Source organism: Apteryx mantelli, chromosome 1, assembly GCF_036417845.1.
Source record: "Apteryx mantelli isolate bAptMan1 chromosome 1, bAptMan1.hap1, whole genome shotgun sequence".
NCBI classification, from domain to species: Eukaryota; Metazoa; Chordata; class Aves; order Apterygiformes; family Apterygidae; genus Apteryx; species Apteryx mantelli.
In genome coordinates this window covers 78,545,562-78,570,117 of record NC_089978.1, presented here as the reverse complement: position 1 = coordinate 78,570,117, position 24,556 = coordinate 78,545,562, and the positions used below count along the sequence as shown (strand labels likewise).

General features: G+C 41.9%; 1 protein-coding gene across 1 annotated transcript; it reads left to right on the top strand.

The window, feature by feature from the left end:
• Positions 1–1,270: 1,270 nt before the first annotated feature.
• On the top strand, positions 1,271–21,616 carry MXRA5 (matrix remodeling associated 5). The gene is made up of 7 exons (XM_067296186.1): positions 1,271–1,443; positions 3,885–4,106; positions 7,266–7,395; positions 7,725–8,115; positions 10,770–15,770; positions 16,333–17,233; positions 18,848–21,616. Exons 1-7 carry the CDS (start codon positions 1,271–1,273, stop codon positions 20,757–20,759), a joined length of 8,730 nt encoding a protein of 2,909 aa, XP_067152287.1. The 3' UTR covers positions 20,760–21,616.
• Positions 21,617–24,556: the final 2,940 nt, after the last annotated feature.

Genomic DNA, 24,556 nt, shown 5'->3' with positions numbered 1-24,556 from the left:
CTGAGTGGAACCAGAGAGATGATGGAGCTGCAAATGGTCTGTACTAATCTGAGTGTCGCCTTTTTCATTGGACCAGAAACAGACTTAATTTTACGTACTGAAAAACTGCTAATACAAGAGGGAAATGGAGGAGATGTTTTTTAATGATTTAACTATTTTAATTTTCCCCTAGTGGAATTGAGGTTTACTTCTCTAGTGGATTTTAGAGGCAAAAGGCAATTCACAGCTGATCTACAGAACATGAATCTGTTAGTGGCAGCTGCTTTTTCCTGTGTTGGTGTCATTCCTCCTCCATTCCTTATGAGACTTTGCCAGTCACACACCTTTATCTGTGTGGCCTTCAAGCATGACACAGGAAATCAAATTCTAACGAGCAGGCTTGATACACGTCTCTGCTGCAGCAGTGTACAAGAACACACTAAGCATGATGGGGCAGTTGTTTTTTTTTTGTGTGTGCTGATGGAAGGAATACCATATATCCTTCACGGAAAAATAAGAAACAGCCCAGACGGTGTAGTTTAGTTGGGTTACATACAGCCAGTCAGTTTGAGAAACATAGCCAACCGCGTGTAAGCGGCATAGCTGCACATCTGAGCGTTTCAAGGGGGAAGGTGCTGGGTCTGCCCCGGTCCCAGAAACAAACTTTCCGCAAACTTCACGTCCCAGACCGAGGCGGGGACCGGCCTTTTCTCGCCGCGCCCCCTCTCCCCTCCCCCGCCGCGGACCCCGGCGCCTACCTTCCCCCGGCGCGGGCCCGCCCGCAGCCCCCCCCGCCGAGGGGCCGCCCACCCCGCAAGAGGAGCCGCTCCGCCGCTCCCTCCCGCCCTTCCTCCCTCTCCCCCGGCCTCCCGCTGCAAAGCCGCGGCGGGCGGAGCGGCGGCAGCGCGGCACCCCAGCCCCGCGCCCCTCGTCCCCATGCCGCCGCGGGAGCTGAGCGCGGAGGCAGCCCGGCAAGCGGCGCGGAGCCGCCGCCAACGCCCACCGCCCTCGCCCAGGCTCTCCGCAGCGCCCGCAGGGGAAGGGCTTGGCTCCCCGGAGGCTGCCCGCAGGGACTGAACCACTTCGCCCCCCCTTTTTTTTCCACTGGCTCGTGGGCACAGGACGTCTGCTGGATTTGGGGCACCCAAGGAAACGCGAATCCTTACAGAAAATAGCAATAATAGCCAAAATAGCAAAAATAATAAAAAGACGGTGTGCTGCCCAACTCCCTTGCATCGCTTATGCTTGTTTTTGGGGAGCCACGGAAGCGGACTTTGCACAATGACAGGCGATGAAGAGCTATAAGCCGGCGTCGAGGCTGGCCACTGCGGGCTGGGATGAACTTTGCGGAGCCGGTGCCCGACGGGACACCGGGAGCCAGCTAGCCGCCGCCCGCCCGCCCGCAGCCCCCCGGGCATGGGAGCGGCGGGCAGCGCATGCTGAGACCGCCGCGCCCGGCCGCAGGTAAGGTGCCCTCTCCTCCCCCGCCGCCTCGGAAACGCTCGGGAGCTGCCCTCGCCCAGCCACGGGCCGGGCCGGGGAGCGCCTTCCCTCGCAGGTCTGTGAGGAAGGAGCTGAGGGGGAGGCGGCCGCGCTGGGCGGCGAGGGGGGGGGGGTGGGACGCGGAGTAACGGGGGGCGCCCGGCCTGCCCTCAGCGCATCGGCCCCCGCTGCGCTTGCACTCAGCCACAGAGGGAAATTCTTCCCTAATGGGAAGCACATGCCCTCAAGTACGCAAGAAAAAAAAAAAAAAAAGGAGAAAATCACCCCCCACACACCCCACCCCAACCCGCCCTTCAGCCGCGGGCTGCCCGTGCCGCAGCTCCGGCCTGTCCGCCTGCCCCCACGGCGGGGCACGGCACGGCGGCCGGCGGGAGGGGCAGCGCCGCCGCCGGCCCCGCCGCCCTCCTCACACAAATCTCCCCGTGAGGGCGGGCGCTTTCCCCGTCAGCGAGGCAGGTTTCCGCGGCGGAGCGGCGCAGGAGCACAGCCCGCGCCCCGCGCCGTTAAACCGGAGTAAGTTCGCTCCCTCCCCTCCCCCACCCCCTGGGCTCGCTCTGCACCTCGCCGGGCCACGCGCCCCCCGCCGCCCGTTGGGAGCCGCTCCCCAACGGCTGCCGCCGAGGGCGCGGCCGAGCAGCGGGCCCATTGGCTGCCAGCGGGCGCGGCGGCGCTGGAGACAGCCAATGGCGGGCGTCCGGGCGGCGCGCGCCAGCCCCGCGGCGGGCGCCCCGCGGCGGTGGAGGGGCGCGGAGCGGCCACGGCTGGGCCACGGCGAGTCCCGTGGGGCCCGGCCCGCTCCCGCGCAGCGCCCGGCCGCCGCGCTGTGGAAGACCGCTTGCAGCACGCCCATTTTTTTTTCTCCACGCGGGCGAAAGCTCCACTTCGGCTCCCTCTTGCAGCTGTAATTTCCTCTTGACTTCGGCAAACGCTTCCTCTAATGAAACGTGCCACCCCCACACACACCCCAAAAAAAGAATTCACACGGGTAGGATATTTTTAAAAGACAGTTTTCATTAAAGAGAACATCAAGGAAAACGGCACCTGAGTGTTCTTAAACAAATTAAAAGCTATTTTTCTTTTAAAGGACAGTAAATGTCTCATTAACTTGACCGCAGATATTTGAGAAACCTCCTCAGCCCAATGAGCATCTCCTTTGAACTGTAATGGTTTGCATATGATGTTGTTAGAAAAAATGTGTGTCTTATTGCTAGCAGATCTGAGCAAATCTGACTTTTATACTAAGACTAATAAGTAATGGAATTAATAATATCTGGTAGGAATGAAAGTCTTTCCTTCCTTGTCACACTGTTACACAACAGCAATAATACTAACATTCTGCTACTAATAACAGTTTGCATTCTTGTATGGCTTTAATCTGAAGAGTTCAAAATTCTTCTGAAGCAATAGAAATAGGGATATTTCAAACTCACTTCTCCGGAGTTAGACTGTTTAGCCTGTAATTAAACCTCTACTAAATGATCTTATTTTCAGAGGTGATCAGTGCTCGAGGTCAATAGCAGTTGCATTTTCATGTCTGTTCTAGCATAGTGTGTATCTTTAAATGCCTCTCTGAATTTAGGCATCCAGTTTTAGACACACAGTTCTGGAAATGTGAATGTGAGTGTTGAAACATGGCAAGATTAGAAATAAAAATGTCATGCTTGCATTTCCTCTGAGGTCCATGCTTATGTTGCTAAATCAATGGTCTAGTTTTACCAATTCTGATCATTCTCAGCTCCTGTTTGGCTATGATTACAATGTAAAGACATGCCCAGATATCACACAGCTAATGCTTGGCAAGGGTTGACAAAGCCCAGGTGCATGGGCTGCTAATTCTTTTATTCCTATTCCTGTCAATGATACCATTTCCCATATAAATGATGGATGGGATTCATTCCGCCTAATTTTACCCTCCTAAAAGTTTGCGGCCTGTCTAAAAGTTAGGCACCTAGGCTAGGTGAGCTAGCTAATTAGGCACCTAAGGAGGGTGATTTGTACCATTTCTAGTTAGTTATCTAAAATACCTGGGATTATTCACCTTCCGGTGAATATGGGTTGTCTTTTTTTTTTTTTCATTGACTGTAGAGGGAGCCATGGCAATTTGCTTGAACTGCATGCTTCCCTTGAGGTTGTATAATTTCCAGGTGAGATGAATGTGCGCGTACACCAGAAATGAAAAATTTATTACCGTAAAGGAGACAGCATAACTTTTAGCGGACTAGATACTGGATTATGGGAGAGGAGCTGTCTTTGAAGTAGTGAATAAAAAAAAAATCAAACCTCTCTCCAACTGAACTTTGCCTTAATTGTCTGCAGACCTTCTGTAGAGCGTAAGGTGTTTAAAAAAGGTAAAAAAAATTTTTCTTTTTCTTTTTTTTCGTTGCTGTTGTTGGTTGCCGCAGGAGCCGCGAGGCGAGGAGCGCCGCGAGGATGCGGGGGCGGGCGGAGGCGGCGGCGGCGGCGCTGTCCGTGGTGCTGATCCTGGCGCTGGGGCGGCCGCGGGGCGCCCTGGCCTGCCCCCGGCCCTGCGCCTGCTACGTCCCCACCGAGGTCCACTGCACCTTTCGGTCCCTAGCAGCCGTGCCGCCCAGGATCGCCAGACACGTGGAGAGGATCAACTTCGGGTGCGTATCGCGGGCATTTGTGGCCTTTGCGGAGAGTCCCGTGACGCTGAGCGCCCGCCCGGGCTGCCCACCGGCTTCTTTGGGTGTGCTTTTTAAGCAGAATTGCAGAGGTGGGCGGTTACGTACAGATGCTGTATTTCAAGTGTTGAAGTTACTGGTAGTAAGTAAGGGAGTTTTAGTCTAGCCCTCATTTTTCAAAGAGAAGTTCAAAGAGACATTTATATTATGGTGTCGGTTCTTATTGGCAAATAGTACATGCAGTCTTATATACTATTGAATAATTTTATTGAAAAAACCCTACTGTGAGATTTGTGCTAAATGTTGAATATTATACCTGATGTATAAAAATGTGTTAGGAATAAATTCTGTAATGTAGCCAGGTAGCTTCTTAGAGCACATTGAGATATATGGTAAAGTTTAGCTATTATACTGGTGTTAGAGGCCTTTTTCCAAGGAACTTAAGCTGAGTATAAGCAGACAACTTTTTTTTTTTTTTTTTTTGAGGAGAGAGAGCTCAATCTCCAGCTTACTTTGCTCCACCAGGATATTGCCAACTCACATCTATCTGCCAGACTGAGAAGAGAAGGCAGGGACAGTTTGTGCACTGCATATCACAAAGTGTGTAGGGCCATTATAGGACATAGCATGGTAGGAGGGTCTCAGTTCTCTTCCACTTGACATCAGGGCTGCCTCTTTCCCTGATATGAAATACCCCCAAAGTGCCTGTAAGCTGTAACTGATCATGTTCTGACTGGTAACAGTGACAGTAGTAGTGATTTATTTGCTCCTCTGTATTTTAAACTGTCTCTTATCTGCCAACACTTTATCCACCTAAAGCCTAATTTTATTCTCAAAATGCCCTTATACTCAATAAATCTGTATTATAGCAGTCTGAATTTTCATACCATTTTTGCGTCATCCAAGCAACTCATAGTCAAATCACTGAAACTAATACTGGAATGATGCATAACACTGTGCAATTCTTACACTATGGAATGGATGTCCAGTTAGGTCAGCCTTATGACATTTTGCAGTGTGAGGGATGTTCTCAATATTATTTCAGGCCATGTATTATCAGCATAATTATTAGTAGTCCCCACTGAGAAGCTAAAATTATATACACAAAGAAGTGCGAGTCAATCTTAAATTTAACATTCACGGTACTAAGGAGAGTAATTTAAGCAAGTTCATTTAAAAGTTGTTGCCAAAGAAGCTGCAAAGCAAAGTCACCAAATTCCATCCAACAATGTGTTTGTCTCCAATTGGCCTTATATGTGTCTGTAAACCTTTGGTAGGAAAATGAAAATATTGTAGAACATGTCCAGAAATCCATGTCCTTGATTCCATGATCTTCAATACTTGCACTGTCTAATGTGGAAATTGGTCTTACATCCTATTCATTTTTATTGCATAAAGTAGGGCTCATGTAAAATGAGTTTTACTTGTGTTCTCCTGGGAGCTCTCTGTAACATTTATAGCTAGTTACCTTGCTGCCACTGAAATGAGAAGAAAATGATGGAATTTAAATAACTAAAATCTCAGGAACAGAGAGCTTTACTGAGAATGTGTAATCTCTTCATTAACTTCATACGAAAGCACCAGATCTTCTTCAAAGTTTAGTAATTTCTGTCTTTCCATTGTTTTAGACTCATTTCTCCTCTTTTAAGCCCATCTGGTATCGTATTTCTTAAATAAATCCTCTGTCCCTATAGATTATATCAAGCTGCCCTCCCCCTCCTTTTGCACATTCAAAAACATATATTCACATTCACTTCTCCCTACATCAACATGGTATGCCGAGTTATTTTCCTAAATAACTTAGGTGCCTACATCCCATTTTTGAAAGCAATTTAAGCATTTTGTAAGTTTTATCCTGAGAGCTATTTTTAAATAAAAGTACATTATTTGATACTGCTGGCATAAAAGTCCTTTCCTATCTTTTTGTATTTCGTTGCTACAAATGACATTTTCTGAGACGTTTCCTTTCCTGAAAAGAAACGCTGTTACCTATCTGATCATGCATTTCTTTCACTCTAGAAAAAGTGCTTTTAACATATTTCCACTGTAGGGTGCTATAGATTGAGGATTCCTAACTGGAAATACTTTAAGGAAATTCCTTATTTAGAGAAGTTCATATGCTCTAGAAGGACTGCTGTTGAAATATGGATCTCTGATATTAGCATAGTAGAGCTTTGATAGGACTAAAAATAAAAAAAAAACTTAATTTTTACCAATTATGAACTTTCACGTGGATAACAAAGAAAGGATCTAAAAGTACTCCTCCATAATCAAAGTACTTTAGTGTCTCTGTCACTCTCTCTCTCTCTCCCCACTTCCTCTCTAGAAGGAAAAGTATTAAAAAATAGGGGGAAAAAAAGCTTTAAAATTAGCTGCTTAATTTAGAGTCTTCGTGCCCAGATTAGCTCATACATCTATTTTGTGTCTGCATGTGGAAAACTCAAATGTAGAACTAGGCAGCCAAACTTAAGGCTGCCATATTGGTGAATAAAACCTGATTTATTAGTCCGGCAAGTCAAATCAAATTGTTTTCAAAAAAGCAGATTTTTTGTATTACTTCTCTAAAAGAAGTTTCCAGACTCAAATTATATAATTGGAAGGTCAGTTCCTAGATTTTAGGTCATTAATTGATATAGCCAATTACACATTGTAACAGTAAGTTAAGCAGGTTGTGACTTTCTGCTTCTAGTGCTTTTTGGGCCATGTCCATTTTTAATGTCCTCTTTCCAAATCTTTATTCATTTATTGTTAGATGCTGTTTTGGCAACACTGCAGCCCATCTAGTTTGCCAGGCTCCATAGCATCACTGGTTGGCTGCAGGCCATTGATTTATTACTGTTCCATAAACTGAGCTGCATGGAAAAACATACTGACAACTCTTAGAACTTAAACGCCTATTTATTGCTCTTAATTTTTAAATTATGGCTAAAATGGCACAAATTGAGTTAAAAGAAATCTTAATGTAAACATGAACTAAGTATGCTTGGCCTTGTAAAAATGTTTCAGTAATTTCTGGCCCTTCGACAATGCATTAAGATCTATCCAATTTTTCCTGAAAGTTAGACTATACTAATTTTACATTGTAGTCCGTGACAGTCAGTGCGTAAAATGTAACTGCACATGTTGTGATTTTTTTTCCAGGTTTAACAGTATACAGTCTATATATGAAAACTCCTTTGCAGGACTCACAAAACTGGAATTGCTCATGATTCATGGAAATGACATTCAGAATATTCCTAACGGTGCTTTGAAAGATCTCATGTCTCTACAGGTAATGCTCAGATATTCCTAAATATCACAAATTACAACTCCCATGAACGACAAGAGACAGAAAATAAGTGTTTTCTTTAATGCCTTGCATAGTATCAATTAAGGTATCATTTTTTTTTCCTCAAATATATTGGAAACCTGTTAATGTAAACCCATATCATGCTCGATAATGTCAACTAAAATGCAGTTACATTCTCATCTGTGATCAGTGTATCATTTTTCAATAGTGCAAAGAATATTTGCATGTGGGAGGAAAACTTCTGCATGCTTGCTATTACGTTTGGGTTTATGTATAAAAACAGCTAATTTCATTTTATTCTTTTTTTTTAGGTTTTCAAAATTAGTTACAATAAGTTGAAAGTTATAACAAACCAAACCCTTCAAGGACTTTCAAGCTTAATGAGACTCCACATGGACCACAACAGAATTGAGTTTATTCATCCAAATGCTTTTAATGGATTAACTTCTCTGAGATTGGTCCATTTGGAAGGAAATTTGCTCCAGCAGCTTCATCCCAGCACATTTTCAACATTTATGGTCCTTGATTATTTCAAACTGTCAACAGTAAGACATCTCTACCTATCTGAAAATGCTATTAGGACCTTGCCCGCAGGGATGTTTCAAGGCATGCCATTGCTGGAGAATCTTTACCTTCATGGGAATCCATGGTCCTGTGACTGCAGCTTAAAGTGGTTCCTTGAATGGAATGAAGTTTCTGCAGGTAAGAGCCAAAATATCAACGCTTCTTCAACTCATAATGTTAGATGTCCTTTCTTTGTTCTGCGTATTTGCATAGGTTTGTTATTTCCAGTTGCAGTACTTACACAATGTTTATGTGCACTATTCTGTTCCTTTACCATCTGAAAAATGCATGTATTTAAAAAGTAGTGCAAAAAGGGAGTGATTATGTGTCACTAGCTAAAATTCAGTATTCAACAACAAAGGAATTGGTGGTCACATTCAAGATGAAAAAGCTGATAGTAAAGTTTGTAATTGGAAGCTGTTAGTGTGTTCCTTTGCACAGTGGTACAGCTTTGGCAAAGGACTAGCAATTGCCCTCAGCCAAAAAACTTAGTAACTAGGCATTCTCCTGGGAGGTGAAAGCATTGGATTTGAACATTTTGGGCTAAGGAGGGAATGGAAATAAGGTTTCCTACTTCCTGGATGAGTCCTCTTTAAAGTTGTTAAGTTTAAAGCTATTATGTAATATTTGGGCACCCTTCTTGTCTGTCTGTGTTTCTTGATTGACTGCAACTTCACTTTGTCAGGGAGCCAATTTGTTTTAAATATTCTTAGAGAACACTTACAATCCTGCCAATTTTTCAGAGGAAGGTATATCTTCATTCAGGTTTAGATGTGAGATAAATTATCACAGTGCTGAGGGTGGAATACTTCTGGACGTGTGCAGAAGTAAGATACTAGACAAATAGTGAATTTTATGATGTCTCTAGATCAGTAGGTCACAAATAAGAGATTTTGGGGATGTCGGTTTTTGATTTAGGCATCTCAGTCCACCAACACTCCATGTCAGGTAGCTAAGTGCTTACTGCAGTAGTCCAGGGGGACTGGCATTACACCAGATTTGCTGATAGAATATTAAGAGGGAATTGACATTTTATTGCAACTACAAATATCTCAGATGAGTGCTGGAGTCATAAGGTTTGTGTAGCGATGTGGAGTCCATGATGATGGGTCCTGTGATCTTAGAATATGTAATTCATTGTAGTTTTGCACTTAACTATGGCTTACGCTTTTAAGAGTGTGTGATATTTGAATGTGTATTATAAGTGTTCCTGGTTTAACTGATATCTGAAGCATCTAAATTTGGCTTTATATTTAGCTATCTTACATCTTGATATTCTTATATACGCTTCTTGATCCAAATAAGTAGGTGTATTAAAGGTTCTTAAGGTGCACTGTAAGTTAAAAGGGTGAAGTATTTGGTTAACATTCTTTTTCCTTGCGCAGTGATGTTTTGCTGTCATTTTTATTCAATTACATTCTTCTTCTAAGCTACAACAGTGATTTTTGGGCAGAGAAAGGAATTTATCCATGTCATTTTTATGTATGACAGGATTTGTGTCTTTATACAGCTATAACCTTGGCTTCTTTGGAAATTCTGTCCCTGACAATGTGGAGTCATAAAAGTGCTGTTTTAGTGATCACTTAAAAGTTCTTCTGACCAGTACAGCAACTGACAAGTTGATTATGTGCCAGTTCTGTCATGAAAAGTGCTTTCCTTGTCTTTGAAACATCATGTTTCAACCTGCAAATGATAGACTGGTTCAATTAAAATTTCCATTTGTAAGAACTTCTGATGAAAGTAGATTTGTCAAATGGACAACGCATATATTTTTCAATTAAAAAATGGTTATGAAATTTTGCCAGGTCTTCTCTTCCCCTTTTCCTAGCATTTTGCCTTATAACCCACCCTTATATTGTTTGCTCATTCAAAGATCCTTCATTCCTTGGGAGTGATCAACCTGACACTTGTACCTAGAATAACTGGGATGCATTTTATTTACATTGTGTTTCCAAACTAAATTTGTAAGGCAATGTTTGACATTATAGTAAGCAGAACAACGTAAACATAAATATATGTCTGTTATTTTGCAGACAAGAGTCTTTCTGCCATTGATAGAAGAAAGGCATCAAGGGTGTTGTTGCTGTTTTTATTATTTTCTGTTTTAGCACTTCCTCTCTGTTTTAGTCTTTATTTTATCATTACAGAGATTGGAGGTACTGTAGAGGTCAGGGAAAAAAAGTGGCATTAGCATATTCTACTGCTGATGAATAGTTCATAAGTACAGGAACTAATCAGTGGATTTTGGCAGCTGCAGTAGTATGTTTTGTGTATTGTCAGTACAGATGTTAAGATGTAAACAGCCTGCTGGAGTATTTAATGAGCATGTCCAACATTTCTCAGGTAAATGCTGCATTTTTAAAAACTGAGTGGATGCAGTCCTCTTCAATTTAGGTCCACAACTTAGATGGGTAGGTTCTCACTATGCACATGCTGGGTTTTCTGACACAGTGTAGTTTTTTACTGACCTTTAAAAAGTAGCTCTGGACACTTCAATTTCTGGGCATTTTCTTCAGAAACAGTGGATCTAATTTTCAGAAGGAGGGAGCATTCAAACCTCTCATTAAATTCAGATGAAGCTGCGCTCTCTTAGTTTGAAAATTAGGCCCATTCAAATGTGAAAACAAAGAAATGCCAATTTAAAAACCTTGTCTTATATTTCATGCAGTATAATGTGTTCCTTGTGCAGTCAGTTGGCCCTCTTGAGAGTTCTCTAACTCTGATTATTTCTGGTTAATTCAGAAGCTTATCTATCTTTTGTTGGTTTTTTTGTTTGTTTGTTTTGCTTGCAGGTGTTTTAAAATGCAAAAAGGACAAAGCATATGAAGGGGGACAGCTCTGTCCTAAGTGCAACAGCCCAAAACAGCTCCAGAAAGAAGATATTCAAAATTTGAAAGATATTTCCTGTAGGAAACCTGTCATTCAGTCCTCACTGAGACAGAATAGCAGCGCTGAAGATGAAGAAGACAGTGACAATTATGAGCTCCCTCTGGAAGATTTTCAGTCCTCGCCATGGAATATTACTCTCAATATGACCGATGAGCATGGCAATGTGGTCCACCTGAACTGTGAAATCAAGAAACCAACAGGCTCTACCAAAATTCAGTGGAGTCAAATCCAGACTCAAGAAATTGATATAAATGCTACAATTTCACTGGATTTTGAATGTCCAATGAATCGAGAAAACTATGAAAAATTATGGAAGCTCATAGCTTATTATAGTGAAGTGCCTGTCAAACTGGAGAGGGAACTTATGCTGAGCAAAGAGCCTAAAGTAAGCTATCGGTACAGGCAAGGCTCAGATTATGATGCTCTTTACTACACAGGTGTTAAAGCCCAAATACTGTCTGAACCTTCCTGGATAATGCAACCTCTGATAAACATCCAATTAAACAGACGCCAAAGTACAGGGAAAAAAGTGGTGCTATCTTTTTTTACTGAGTTTTCTCAGACAATTCATACCAAAGACAGCAGGCAGCAGAGAAGCTGGGTAATGATAGAGCAAAATCAGAGCACGAGGATGGCACAGAGTGTGGTGGAAGGTTCAGAGTGTCAGCTGAGCTGCAATGTGAAAGCATCTGAAAGCCCCTTCATTCAGTGGCTCTTTCCAGATGGGACTAAATTGCAGGCACCATTTAATCAGAAAGACAGTAGGTTTTCCATTCTCAGTAGTGGCCAGCTAATAGTCAAAGGAGTGAGTTACACTGATGCTGGTCTGTACTACTGCATTGCCCAAGTGAGAGATGATGTGGACATAATGGCTTACAGACTTTTAGTGCAGCCACCAGCTATTCAGCCAGCTGATTCAGATGTAGTGAGAGTTGAAAAAAATGTTGGAGATCCAATAGTTTTGCCTTGCAGTGCAGTTGCCATCCCTAGGGCACAGTTGAGCTGGATTCTTCCAAACAGCCAGGTACTCAATGATTTATCAAACTCATCAAAAGGATATATGTTGGACAATGGTACTTTGCTTATTCCAAAAAGCCATGTCAGTGATAGTGGCCATTACAGATGTGTGGCTGTCAATCTGCATGGATCAGATCAGTTTGCTGTAAGGGTTATGGTAAATAAAATGGTGTCTGACAGGTCATTTAAAAGGATAAAACTAAAAAAGCGCCCAAGTTCAAAAAGTTTAGCAAAAACAAGAGGGAGGGTAGTAGAGGATGGAGAGGGATCAGGGGCAGGAGGGGTGGATGAGTCCTCACGAAAAAAGAACCATCTGAAAGACCAGGAAATATCCTTTAAACAAAGAAGTGACCAGGTGTCAGAGACTCAAGTTAAAAAGGGGAGGAAGGGCAGAAGGAAAATTAAAGTCTGGAAAGGTACTGATAGAATCCAGGACAGCAATGTTGCAGAAGGCCGAAGAGTATTTGAATCTCGAAGAAGAATTAATATGGCAAACAAACAGATTAATCCACAACATTGGGCTGACATTTTGGCAAAGGTCCGTGGGAAAAATCTTCCTAGAACAACAGCAACAGCCATTTCTTTAACAACTGCACTGCCGTCAGTCATGCAGAAAACAACTCCAGTCCCTCATCTGGTAGCAAGCCCTCCTCCTGCTTCAGAGACAGCTTCTGATGTGGTAGATTCTTCTGCTGATGCATCACCTCTGGGTGAAGATGAGCCACTCTCAGTCACTGTTTCCCACAACGCTAAAGCATTTTCAGCCCAATCCATATTAACAAGGCCAGAAACAGAACCCTCCTCTGACCACAGGGCTTTAGAAACACCTGCAAGTAAATACACTGTAGAAATCCCTATATCAGATCCATATTCTACTCCAGTCTCTGCAACTGTGCAACCCCGAAGTCAGCAGCAACTTGATGTCAAGACTGATTATTCAGTTATAGTCAAAGAAAATATCCATGCTGTTACTGAAGAACCTCTAACCAAACAAATAGTAACTAACTTCCCTAGTATTCAGAGCAGTTTGTTCACAGAGGAAAGTGGAGCTGCAACCGTATCTTACACATCAGAGGAAAATTCTGCTTTTGCTGAGCTACCACTTGATGCTACTGTCCTAGCTGAATCTCAGAGTCTAGATTGTCATAGCATCTTGGAGGCAAATGTGAAGTTAGATGAAGTGGACCCCATGGGTGGTGCCAGCATAATTTTCACACCTTCCGAGTTGGACAAGATCATCTCAACAGATTTTACAGCCACTACTATCATTTCTTCATCTGTTTCTCCATTTGTTACAGAAAAGAGCAATGGCTTGATACACCAGCACACAGAAGTATCCACAGGTCAGGCTAAAACTGCAGACTTAAGTACAAATTATCAAGCTGTCACATCCATCAGCGTCCAGAGCAAGGAAGAACCAGAGACCCAGGGGGATACAGTGACTCAGGAAAGCATGTCCAGGAGCTACACAGGGAGTTCTCAAGGAGCAGAACATAGAAACTTACCTGCTCCAAAACCAGATCCCACGTTCACTTTGACAAGTACTAATGCTCCTCATATAAAAGCAGAGGGGATAACAACTGCTGCTTCCATCAGCAAATTGACCACTGTGGCCACAACAACAACTCCCTACAGAACAACTACACCCTCTAACTTGCTTGTTACTCAACATGCTAGAAAAAAGCCTTATGGGAGAAGGAGACCGAGGCCAAACAGAATCCGACAAAGACCAAAGGCTTTTCCCCCTTTGGTTTTAACCACAGAGGGAATACCTATCATTCCAAGAACATCTAAAGTTGAAGCTATTACCAAAAGCATCTCTGCAACTCTTGATGATGATCGTAAAACTGATGTCAAAATGCATACTAAAGAAAAGGAGCACTTGGAAGTTGCTTCTTCATTAGTTACTGATCCAGTTGTCTTAGAGAAGGTGACCAAAATCAGAAAGGTGGTCACAACTACTTTTTTTAGGCCTACTGCTTCTCCACCTGAAACAAAGCATGTGACACTTCCTACTGCTCCAGAAACCTTGGCACTTCCAGTCACTGCACTTGCCACAACCTTATCATCATACGTTGGACATAAAACAGTTCCTACAACGAAGTCAAATGCATCCCTGAAACCAGAGCAAAATAACATACCAACATACCACTCATTAGACAATGTGTTCGAAGGAAAAGGCACTAAAGCAGATTATGAAGTTACAGATAGTAAGGCAGAGCAATCAAGGACAACAGCTTCTCCTGAGCATGTGGACACCATGATCTCCTCTACAAAACCTGGTTACCCAGAATCTCAAGAAGAATCTATCCTTATTGACTCAGAAGTTGTGACTAATGACATCACCACTGGAGCTTTCAAGCTGATATATACCACAATGACAGGCTTAAGTATTCCTGTTGGCACAGTGGAAGTTCTTGAGGACCCTTCAGTTTCAGAGGAGCTGCAGAAGCCTACAGTACCTTTAAAAACACCAGCAATAACTGAGCCACCTCAGCAACAAGAAATTATGACTTTGTCTTCCTCCTTCAGCAGAACAGAAACACAAACTTTTCCACTTACAGAAACCAAGAAGTTTGTTGCTGTTTCTTCTCAGACTGGGACAAAATCATCTTCCCTGGATAAAACAGAAGCTGTGTCACGTGTGTTTCATCATGATCCCATCGTGCAGACAACTGAAAAACCTCCGACTACACCCACTGCCTTTCACCCATTTAGAAAACTTTCCCCATCCATTTCAAGCACTTCACATCCTTCTCTTTATTATGACACCAAGGATAGTAATGCCTTCAATCAAGTAAGGTTCCCAGAGACAAAACAAGTTGAAACAGGTGATGACAGAAAGACAGTGAGCTCAAGAGAGAATGCATACCCTACTCCGTCCTCTAGCCAAAACAGGATTAGCATACAGTCTAAAGAGGAGCCATTCAAAGAGAGGTATAGTAGCAGGTCAAACAACAGTTTATTGCTAAATCCAAACCTTCCCCATCTACCAGCTGGAATGATACCAAGCCTAAACCAAAGACTGCCTGTTGTGCCTCCAAGGCATGTTCCAGTAAGAGGCACAGTGAAACCTCCCTATATTATAACACAAGGCTCATTTCGTTATTTTATAACACACCAGCCTCTTCACTACACAAACAAACCAGAGATAACAGCATACGCAGCACATACTATCCAGGACAAAAAAACCACTGCCTCTCAAATAGAAACAACAACCACAACACCAGCCACTCCATTTTACAGAACAAATCCACTCACTGCAAGCAAGTTTGGTAATCAAGGTCAGAACAGATACATTATTAATTCAAGATTTTTTGGCAATAACTACCTCCCAGATAACAAAGGTATGGTGGGGAGACTACCAAGTCAAGGGATCCCCTATCATCCCAGTTCCAGAATGGTGTTCCCTCTCAATAGAACAAAGGTGTTCCCACCCTTAGGAGTGCATCCTAAACCAGTGGTCCCCAGTCAACTAATCCGAGAAGACGCAATTGACCAGGTCTCACCTACTGGGATTACAGTGCAGAAAGCTACAGCTATTGCAATAACTCCTTTGCCACGCACCACAACCACCACATCACCACTGCCAGCAATTTTGAAGATTACCTTTCCAGCCTTTCTCTCTCAGCACACAAGGCCATATATATCCACTACAGTTCAACCTTTTAAAAGTATCCATAATCACCATCAAAAAGCTCCACCTGTGCCACACAATTCCACCATAATTCAGTCTCCCACCAATTTCAAAACTCCTGGAGAGAGACCTAAAATTATCACAAAAGGATCTCACAGCATATCCATCCTTGCTGAAACAGATGCTTTTATCCCTTGTGATGCAGTAGGGGAACCCAAGCCTTTTCTTACTTGGACAAAAGTCTCTACAGGTAAGACACTGAAAAATGTGTTCTTCCATGCAATTTTAAGGATACAAATACTTGGTTTATCATATAGAAATGCAGTACTATTGCAGGAACAGCCCAAAACACTGAATAACACTGTTAATTAATAATACTTTTTGTCTTTTTAATCTATTAGTGACTAATCATTATAGATAAAAATAACGTTGTGGTATTTTTTGTAGTAAAAGAAAACCTCTACTATTTATTGTGTTAATTTTTTGTATATTGATGCATGTGTCCATCTCCTTAAGCAAAAGGTAAAGAGAAATTATGTAAAGATTTAATGGAAATCCCAAAGGATAAAGCTTTTAAACATTCCTACACTCCACAGACTTGCAAGTTAGTATAGTTAGTTTTGCAATAGAAGTAAAGACCAATTTGAGCTGTGGAGAGTATCTGAAGGCATAATATGACTCATCTGAAGTTGTAGTTGGTGTTAAGTGGGTTTGGTCTAAATCTTCCATCGGCCTTTTCCAAAGCAGTGGTGTATGTCTTAAAAACAAGACCTTTGACTTTCTATTTCTTTCTTTCCTCTCACCTTTCCCAGGTGCTCTAATGACAGCCAACACAAGATTACAAAGGTTTGAAGTCTTGAAAAATGGCACCTTCGTTATCCGAAATGCTCAGCTTCAGGATCGTGGGCAGTATATGTGCACTGCTCAGAACCTGCATGGCATAGATAAAATGATTATTGTCCTGATAGTTGTAGCGCACCAGCCCAAAATTCTACTTACCCGCTATCGAGATGTCACGGTATATTTTGGAGAGACTGTAGCAATGGAGTGTCAGGCTAGTGGGATTCCAAGCCCACATATTTCGTGGATTTTCCCAGACAGAAGGATTTTGCAGAGAGTCACCACCACAGAAAGCAGGGTAATGCTCCATGAAAATCGAACCCTGTCTATCAAGCAAGCAACTTTTTCAGACCGAGGAGTGTACAAATGTGTAGCTAGCAATGCAGCAGGAGCTGACAGCATTGCAGTGAGGCTCCACATTGCAGCCTTACCCCCTATCATCCAGCAGGATAAACAGGAGAACATTTCCTTGCCCCTTGGTAGCAGTGTTAACATCCACTGCACTGCAAAAGCAGCACCTTTTCCCAGCATCCGTTGGGTGCTCTTTGACGGCACGCAAATTCGACCGTCCCAGTTTGTCAATGGGAATTTATTTGTTTTCCCCAATGGAACTCTTTACATTCGCAACGTCTCTCCCAAGGACAGTGGGACCTATGAGTGCATTGCAGCTAACATGGTGGGAGCTGCCAGGAGAACAGTACAGCTCCATGTGAGGAAACAAGCATCTAACGCCAAGATAACTGGGAGTTCTCCTCAGAGGACCGATGTAACATATGGCAGCATTCTGCGTCTGGACTGCAGTGCTTCTGGTGACCCCTGGCCTTGGATATTATGGAGGTTGCCTTCCAAAAGGATGATTGATTCCCTGCACAGGTAAATTACTATTTGAGGTGTTACAGCTAAGTTGCAGTTTGGATGAAATTAGGAAAAAGGCCATTCATATCTGTACAAGTTTCATTCTTAACTTCAGTGGGTCCCTCAGTCCTTAAAGAAAGAGTTTAAAATGATACCAAAAGATTCCAAGTCATAACTTATCATAATTTGCTTGAAAACAATAATACTTTTGAAAAGGCAACTTCAAATTTAAAGAATAAGTTGTCACTGTATGTTTTTTACAGCCAGTCTGTAGCTATAGTAGAAAGTCCAATGGCAAAAGTTAAAATACACACCTCTTGTGCTACTTGCTTCAATAACACCTAATTGCATAATTAAGAGTTTGCACAGGATTGCATAAGTACCTGCTTTTCCCCAAGAGAAATGGGATCACTGAATTTCGTTTTATTCATTATGCAGGTCATTGTACACTATCACTGTGGGACAATAAATCATATAATCATTTATTTTAAAGAAGCACTGTCATTTTAATATTGCTGTGTAAATAAATGTTATCTTGTAATAAATAAATCATATTGCATATAGATGCTTAAAAAAATTCTCTCTCCAGTGTTCATGAAATCAGGTGAAATATCGCTTCTCAAGAACAGCAATAACTATCCTAAGAGTCTGTGCTGAAACTCAATTTCTGCTCTATAAATTATTCATTTGTCACTCTTTGAGCACTTTAGATAAGAAATGTATTCACATTATAATGCTCACTTAACAGCAACTTTCTCAATAGCTAAACATAGTCATCATTTTTGTCACACTGATAAAAAATATAATTAGGTAGCCTGTAGATATCACAAAATCCAGAATTCATTTTATGCCTCACTGATAACAACAAAACAGGTTTGTCATTTTCTCTCTTGATCTTTATGTGGACTGTTCTTCAAATACAGCAGATCTTTACTTTGGAGAGAAATCTGTGGGGCTTCTGAGTAAATGAGGGTTTTGGCCACAGTGCACCATTTCCATAGTGAATTGGAAAGGGACAATAGCTTTTTATCACACTGGAAATCTTTTTTTCTGTATTTCAGAACTTAAGTTTTGAAATCCTGAAATAACTATGATAAAGTTTACTTACTGTTTGTTATTGAGTCTGAACATTTTGCTTCTTTGAGTTTGTTCTGAATGTTTAAAATGCTGTACTTGAGGTCAGAGACAATAGCTCATCTTAGTTTGTTTTAATTAAGGACCTGAGTGCCAGTCTCTCCATAATTATAGTCTGTATAGGTTTGTGTGCAATGTGTCATTCAGCGATCCAGTGTTTTAATGCTACAGAATACTCTAGAATGGTTGAGGTTGGAAGAGACCTCTGGAGACCTATACATGCAATATAAATCAGAAGAGTCAAAAATAACACCATTAAAGTCATGGAAGAGGGTTGAACATTGCTTGGTTGCACATGAGCAGAATTATTATTTTTCATCTGCTTTTTGATGGTGAATAGCTTGGACATCTCTGATCATCTAATTATCTAACTGTAGCAATACTATGCTTTTTTTCAGTACAGTGGGGTTGCTGTTTTTTTTCCAGTTTACACTGAATAATTAATTCCTAAAACCTGATTTTGTAGTTTATGTCCTGTTCTCTTCTCTTTCCTCACAGTAGCTTGGAGAATAGAATCAAAGTGTTCAGCAATGGGACTTTGGTTGTCCATTCAGTCACAGATAAAGATGCAGGAGACTATTTGTGCGTGGCCCGCAATAAAATTGGGGATGACTACGTGGTCCTCAAAGTGAACGTGATGATGAAACCAGCCAAAATAGAACATAAAAATGAGAATAACCACAAGGTCAAATATGGAGGGGACCTGAAAGTTGACTGTGTGGCCACAGGTCTGCCAAATCCTGAGATCTCCTGGGGTCTCCCAGACGGCAGCATGATTAATACTTTCATGCAGTCAGATGACAGTGGTAGCCGAACGAAGCGCTACGTGGTCTTCAACAATGGAACCCTGTATTTCAATGATGTTGGACTGAGAGAGGAAGGGGACTACACCTGCTATGCTGAGAACCAGATTGGGAAGGATGAGATGAAAGTGCGGGTCAAAGTAGTGGCTGAGCCTGCAACTATCAGGAACAAAACATATGTCATTATTAATGTGCCCTATGGTGATGTTATCACTGTAGCATGTGAAGCCAAAGGAGAGCCCACTCCCAAAGTGACTTGGCTCTCCCCAACAAACAGGCCCATTCCTGCCCTATCTGACAAATACCAGATATATAGGGATGGCACCCTCCTCATCCAAAAAGCCCAAAGATCTGACAGTGGTAACTACACCTGTGTAGTGCGGAACAGTGCTGGAGAAGATCGGAAAATAGTCTGGATCCATGTTAATGTTCAGCCTCCCCGAATCAATGGGCATCTCAATACAGTAACTTCTGTGAGGGAGACTGCCATAAGGGACAGCCGGAAACTTATTGATTGTAAAGCTGAAGGCATCCCAGCTCCACGGGTCTTGTGGGCTTTTCCAGAAGGGGTAATCCTGCCTGCTCCCTACTATGGGAACAGGATCACTGTGCATCGCAATGGTACTTTGGACATCAGAGGAGTGAGGCAGACGGATGCAGTGCAGCTCATATGCATCGGGCGGAATGAAGGGGGGGAAGCAAGACTGATTGTGCAGCTCCTCGTCACAGACCATTTGAAGAAACCTTCCTTCAGAGACCCTGTCAATGAAAGGATCACTGCTATTGCTGGGCACAGCATCAATCTGAACTGCTCTGTCCAGGGGAACCCTGAGCCCAGCACAAGCTGGATCCTTCCCAATGGCACTGAAATCCCCAGTGGCAGCCATTTGCACAGATTTTACCACAAGAGGGATGGGATTTTGCACATCAGTGGTCTCTCCGCAGGGGATGCTGGGACTTACCGTTGCACAGCCAGAAATCCAGGAGGTTATGTAGAAAGGGTTGTCTTCCTGAAAGTGGGACTCAAGCCGGAAATTAGCAACCAGTACAACAACCTGGTGAGCATTATTAATGGAGAAACTCTGCAGCTCCATTGCATCACCCAGCTAAATCTGCGGGCGCAGATCTCCTGGACACTGCCCAACGGGATGGTTCTGGATGCACCCCAGGCTGTGGGTCGCTTCTCCCTCCTGGAGAATGGCTCACTGACAGTGCGCGAGGCTTCTGTATTTGACAGGGGCTCTTACCTCTGCAAGGTGTCCACAGAGTATGGTACTTCTGTTATGAATGTGCCTGTTATAGTGATAGCCTATCCACCCCGGATCACCAGTGAGCCAGCACCCGTCATCTATGCCAGGCCTGGAAGTTCAGTGAAACTGAACTGCATGGCCATTGGGATTCCTAAAGCAGAAATAACGTGGGAGCTTCCAGACAAATCACATCTGACAACAGGAGCTCAGTCTCGTCTGTATGGAAACAAATTCCTCCACCCCCAGGGGTCATTAGTCATCCAGCAGTCTACTCAAAGGGATGCGGGCTTCTATAAATGCACTGCTAAAAATATACTAGGCAGTGATTCGAAAACAACCTACATACACATATTCTAACACTAAAACAAATGCCTTTGCCTCGATACTAATGTCCAAGTCACTGCCAAACAAGTGCAACAAGGAAAGTACTGTTTGCAACAGAGCCAGGAAGGCTGAGGGCAGGAAAAAAAAAAAGAAAAAGAATACAATGGAATTAATTTTATTTTCATACAAAATGCATTGCTTTTGTACTCAACATGATATTACTTTCCTGCAATACAAGGAGACAATAGATGTATTTAAACTGAGGGGACTAGCTTGTTGGAAAAGGTCTCTAAATTGTTAAGACAATGTAACATGTTTTTTCATGCTATCCAATAGCACCCGAGACCTAAAGTACTCTTATTCTTGTCAGTAGTCCAAAGCTACTCCTTGTTTTAACAAGCACCTTAAAATGCCAAAGAAGTATTAACTGTAATAAATGAGCTGCAATGATAGAAGTGCTTTAGTATTTTGTTGGAGAGACATAATTTTCTTTATCCCCTGCAGTGCTTTTACATAATCTAGCCTTATAGAGTATTATTACTAACCTTTCTGATCATTCTTCTATCAGCTCTTCAAAATCAAAGACTAATTTAGCAAATAAGAGTAATCTATTTTTAATAAAAATAAATTCAGACATTAGTTACCATAACATATGAACAAACCTTTTCCAGCTACTAAAGATGCTTCACTCAAATTCATGCATTATATATTTTATATATATTTTTAAATCAGACTATGAGACTAGAAAGAGTAACAATGAACTTGGTCTCATTTTATAAATTATTGGTCTTTACAAGACTCTGATACATTACAGTGTTGTATAATGTTGAGGTCACTATACTGTACATTTTATAATAAAAAATATTTTCCAAAAATTCTATTTACTGCATTTTCATTTTGCTTTGAGAAAATAGGCTAATCCAAACACTGGGTGTATGAAGTTATCTGAGAAAATAGAACTAATATAGCGTTATACATACTTTTTATCTTACTAAACATGGTGTCCTAATAAATAACTTGGCACTTCTGTTATGTATATTTTAGGATATATTCACAAATTTAATACTTTTCTTGCAGTCAAGGATGGTTTATTTGGTAGTGTCTACATATCTTTGTGTGATTTATCAAATACACTGTTTAAATCATTGCTACAAGAAGCTGAATATACCCATATTTTGAACAAACAGCTACAATAATAATTATGAAAAAGTTAACTCTACTTTACAGCCTAAAGATTTGCTGACATATTCCTGAATTCTTAAAGTTCTCATTGCTCATAAATTTTATGCTCATGTTTTAGAACTATGATGAGGAAAAAAAGCTTCATTTTGACCTTCCCTATTTATTGGTTGAAATGTAGGAGGAAGTAGTGCAAAGTTCTTTCAGTATTTTCCTTTTGTAAAAAATATAAGCATAATGATTTCCTCTCCCAACAAATTTATACAGTTTAGGAAAACTGTAACCTATCACAGAATGCATGCTTATCTTGATGGTAAACTGAACTGAGCTACTTGAAGGAGAAAGCATTTGAATAGTACAAGGACACTGAATCAAACCAGGATATTGCTAAAGAGACAAGGAACATGGATTATGTGATAGAGTATTTTATAAAATTTCTTTTTAAAAATCCAGTGCAGAATAAAAAGTTCTGTTCTTTAGCATTATAAACAACCATGTATGCAGCTACGTTAGTGGCTTAATTAAATAACAATTAGGTCTTAGTTTCTTCTCTGTGGTTTAAGTCCTTGGGCCCTAAATCAGCAAATCAGTACTCAAGGTAAGGCATGTGCCTAACTAGCTGGCAGGACTGGTGCTGCTCATGAGAGTTGTGAATGAGGAAAGGGAACAAGCACTCAAAGTTTTTAACTTGATCATTCATTCATACGTTCTGTTTCTAATATGGCTGTTTTCCACGAACAGGTCACAGATTATACGTCTTTAGTTCCTTTACTTATTTTTATCACATTGCTTTTATAGCAGTTCTCAGAAAATCATAATACAAATTTTAATAATAATACATCTTTTAAAAGGGTCTGAAGTCAGCATTTTAGCTTTGGAATAGGAATCAACTACTTTTCTTTGTTTGTCTGTCCAGTCTTCAGTTAACACATATGTGAATTTAGAGATATTCTTGGATGCTGAATGGCTTCCATATATTTCCATTAAGCATATTTTTTTATGTCAGATATAGAAAATATAATCCAAAATCAAACATTTGATCTGTTGGGATCAAATGAAGCATCTGATAATGTTTTATTCACCCATCCACAATTTCCACTAATGCCAGTGGTAGTTTTAGAGGCACAAGAAATGAAAGATTTGGCTCAAAACATTTTCCTTATTCAGATCAAGACTTACGTGCTTGTACAATTCACTCAAAATGAGACTTAACATTTTTAATGTATTTTAATTTCCAAGGTGTTTGCCTTTACCCCTTTTATTAAAACAGGCTACCAATGAGAGGCCTATAAGATACAATTCTCTTCCAAAATAGATATAACTATATTTTAACAAATATTAGATAAACACCTTTCATACTCAAACAGCATTTGGTCATATATCCCATCTTTCTTATATTCTTCCCCTCATGTTTGCTTAGACACCAGTTGTCCAGGGTATCCATCTTGAGTTCCTTTTGTAGAAATAAAGAAGTTCAGCGGGAAACCAAGTCTGTCCCAGGACTAGGCTTCTTAGGCTTGAATTTATATGTCACTCCATATGCTGAATCATCCGTCAAATGAAGGCAGTCATAGGACTGTGAACTTAAATCATAACTTCTTCCTTTATTTCCATACTTATCTGCAAGTTGTGTTAAATCAATAAATTCTCGTTACTTTAAGTACACAACATTTCATTAATTGGTTTTCAGAATTCTTCATTCATCTTTCAGACTGAGCAGGAGCCATGCATTCAAATGCAATGGAGCATGTTCCTTTTCTGATTTTGAGAGGTGCTGAGAAACGGATTGATTGGTCTTGATGTAAGAAAGTTTCACAATTTTTACTTGATAAATCAAAAGAAGAGCGAGTCGAGAGCTTATGGGTAAGGATCAAAGGGCAGGCTAGCATGGGTGACACTGTTGTGGGTGTTTACTACAGGCCACCTGATCAGGATGAGGAAGTCAATGAGGCCTTCTACAGACAGCTGGAAGTAGCCTCATGATCCCAGGCCCTGGTTCTCATGGGGGACTTCAACCACCCCGATATCTGCTGGAAAGACAACACAGCTAGGCACAAACAGTCCTGGAGGTTCCTGCAGAGCATTGGTGACAACTTCTTGACACAGGTGGTGGAGGAGCCAACAAGGAGAGGTGTGCTGCTGGACCTCGTACTAACAAACAAAGAAGGACTGGTGGAAGATGTGAAGGTCGGGGGCAGCCTTGGCTGCAGTGACCATGAGATGGTGGAGTTCAGGATCCTGCAAGGAGGCAGCAGGGCACCAAGTAGGATTGCAACCCTGGACTTCAGGAGAGCAAACTTTGGCCTCTTCAGGGACCTACTTGGAGGAATCCCATGGGTTAGGGCCCTAGAAGGAAGGGGTGTTCAAGAGAGCTGGTTAATATTCAAACATCACTTCCTCCAGGCTCAAGAGCGGTGCATCCCTATGAGTAGGAAGTCAAGCAAAGGAGGCAGGAGACCTGCATGGATGAGCAAGGAGCTCCTGGCAAAACTCAACCAGAAGAAGGAAGTATACAGAAAGTGGAAAGGGAGACAGGCCACTTGGGAGGAATATAGGAACGTTGTCAGAGTATGCAGGGATGCGACGAGGAAGGCTAAGGCCCATTTGGAATTAAATCCGGCAAGAGATGTCAAGGACAACAAGAAAGGCTT

Bases quoted from the DNA above. Each gene is read 5' to 3' on its own strand.
- MXRA5 (XM_067296186.1), top strand. From the start codon at position 1,271: ATGAAGAGCTATAAGCCGGCGTCGAGGCTGGCCACTGCGGGCTGGGAT. The intron at 1,444-3,884 runs GTAAGGTGCCCT...TGGTTGCCGCAG, and splicing joins ACCGCCGCGCCCGGCCGCAG to GAGCCGCGAGGCGAGGAGCG. The intron at 15,771-16,332 runs GTAAGACACTGA...CACCTTTCCCAG, and splicing joins TTGGACAAAAGTCTCTACAG to GTGCTCTAATGACAGCCAAC.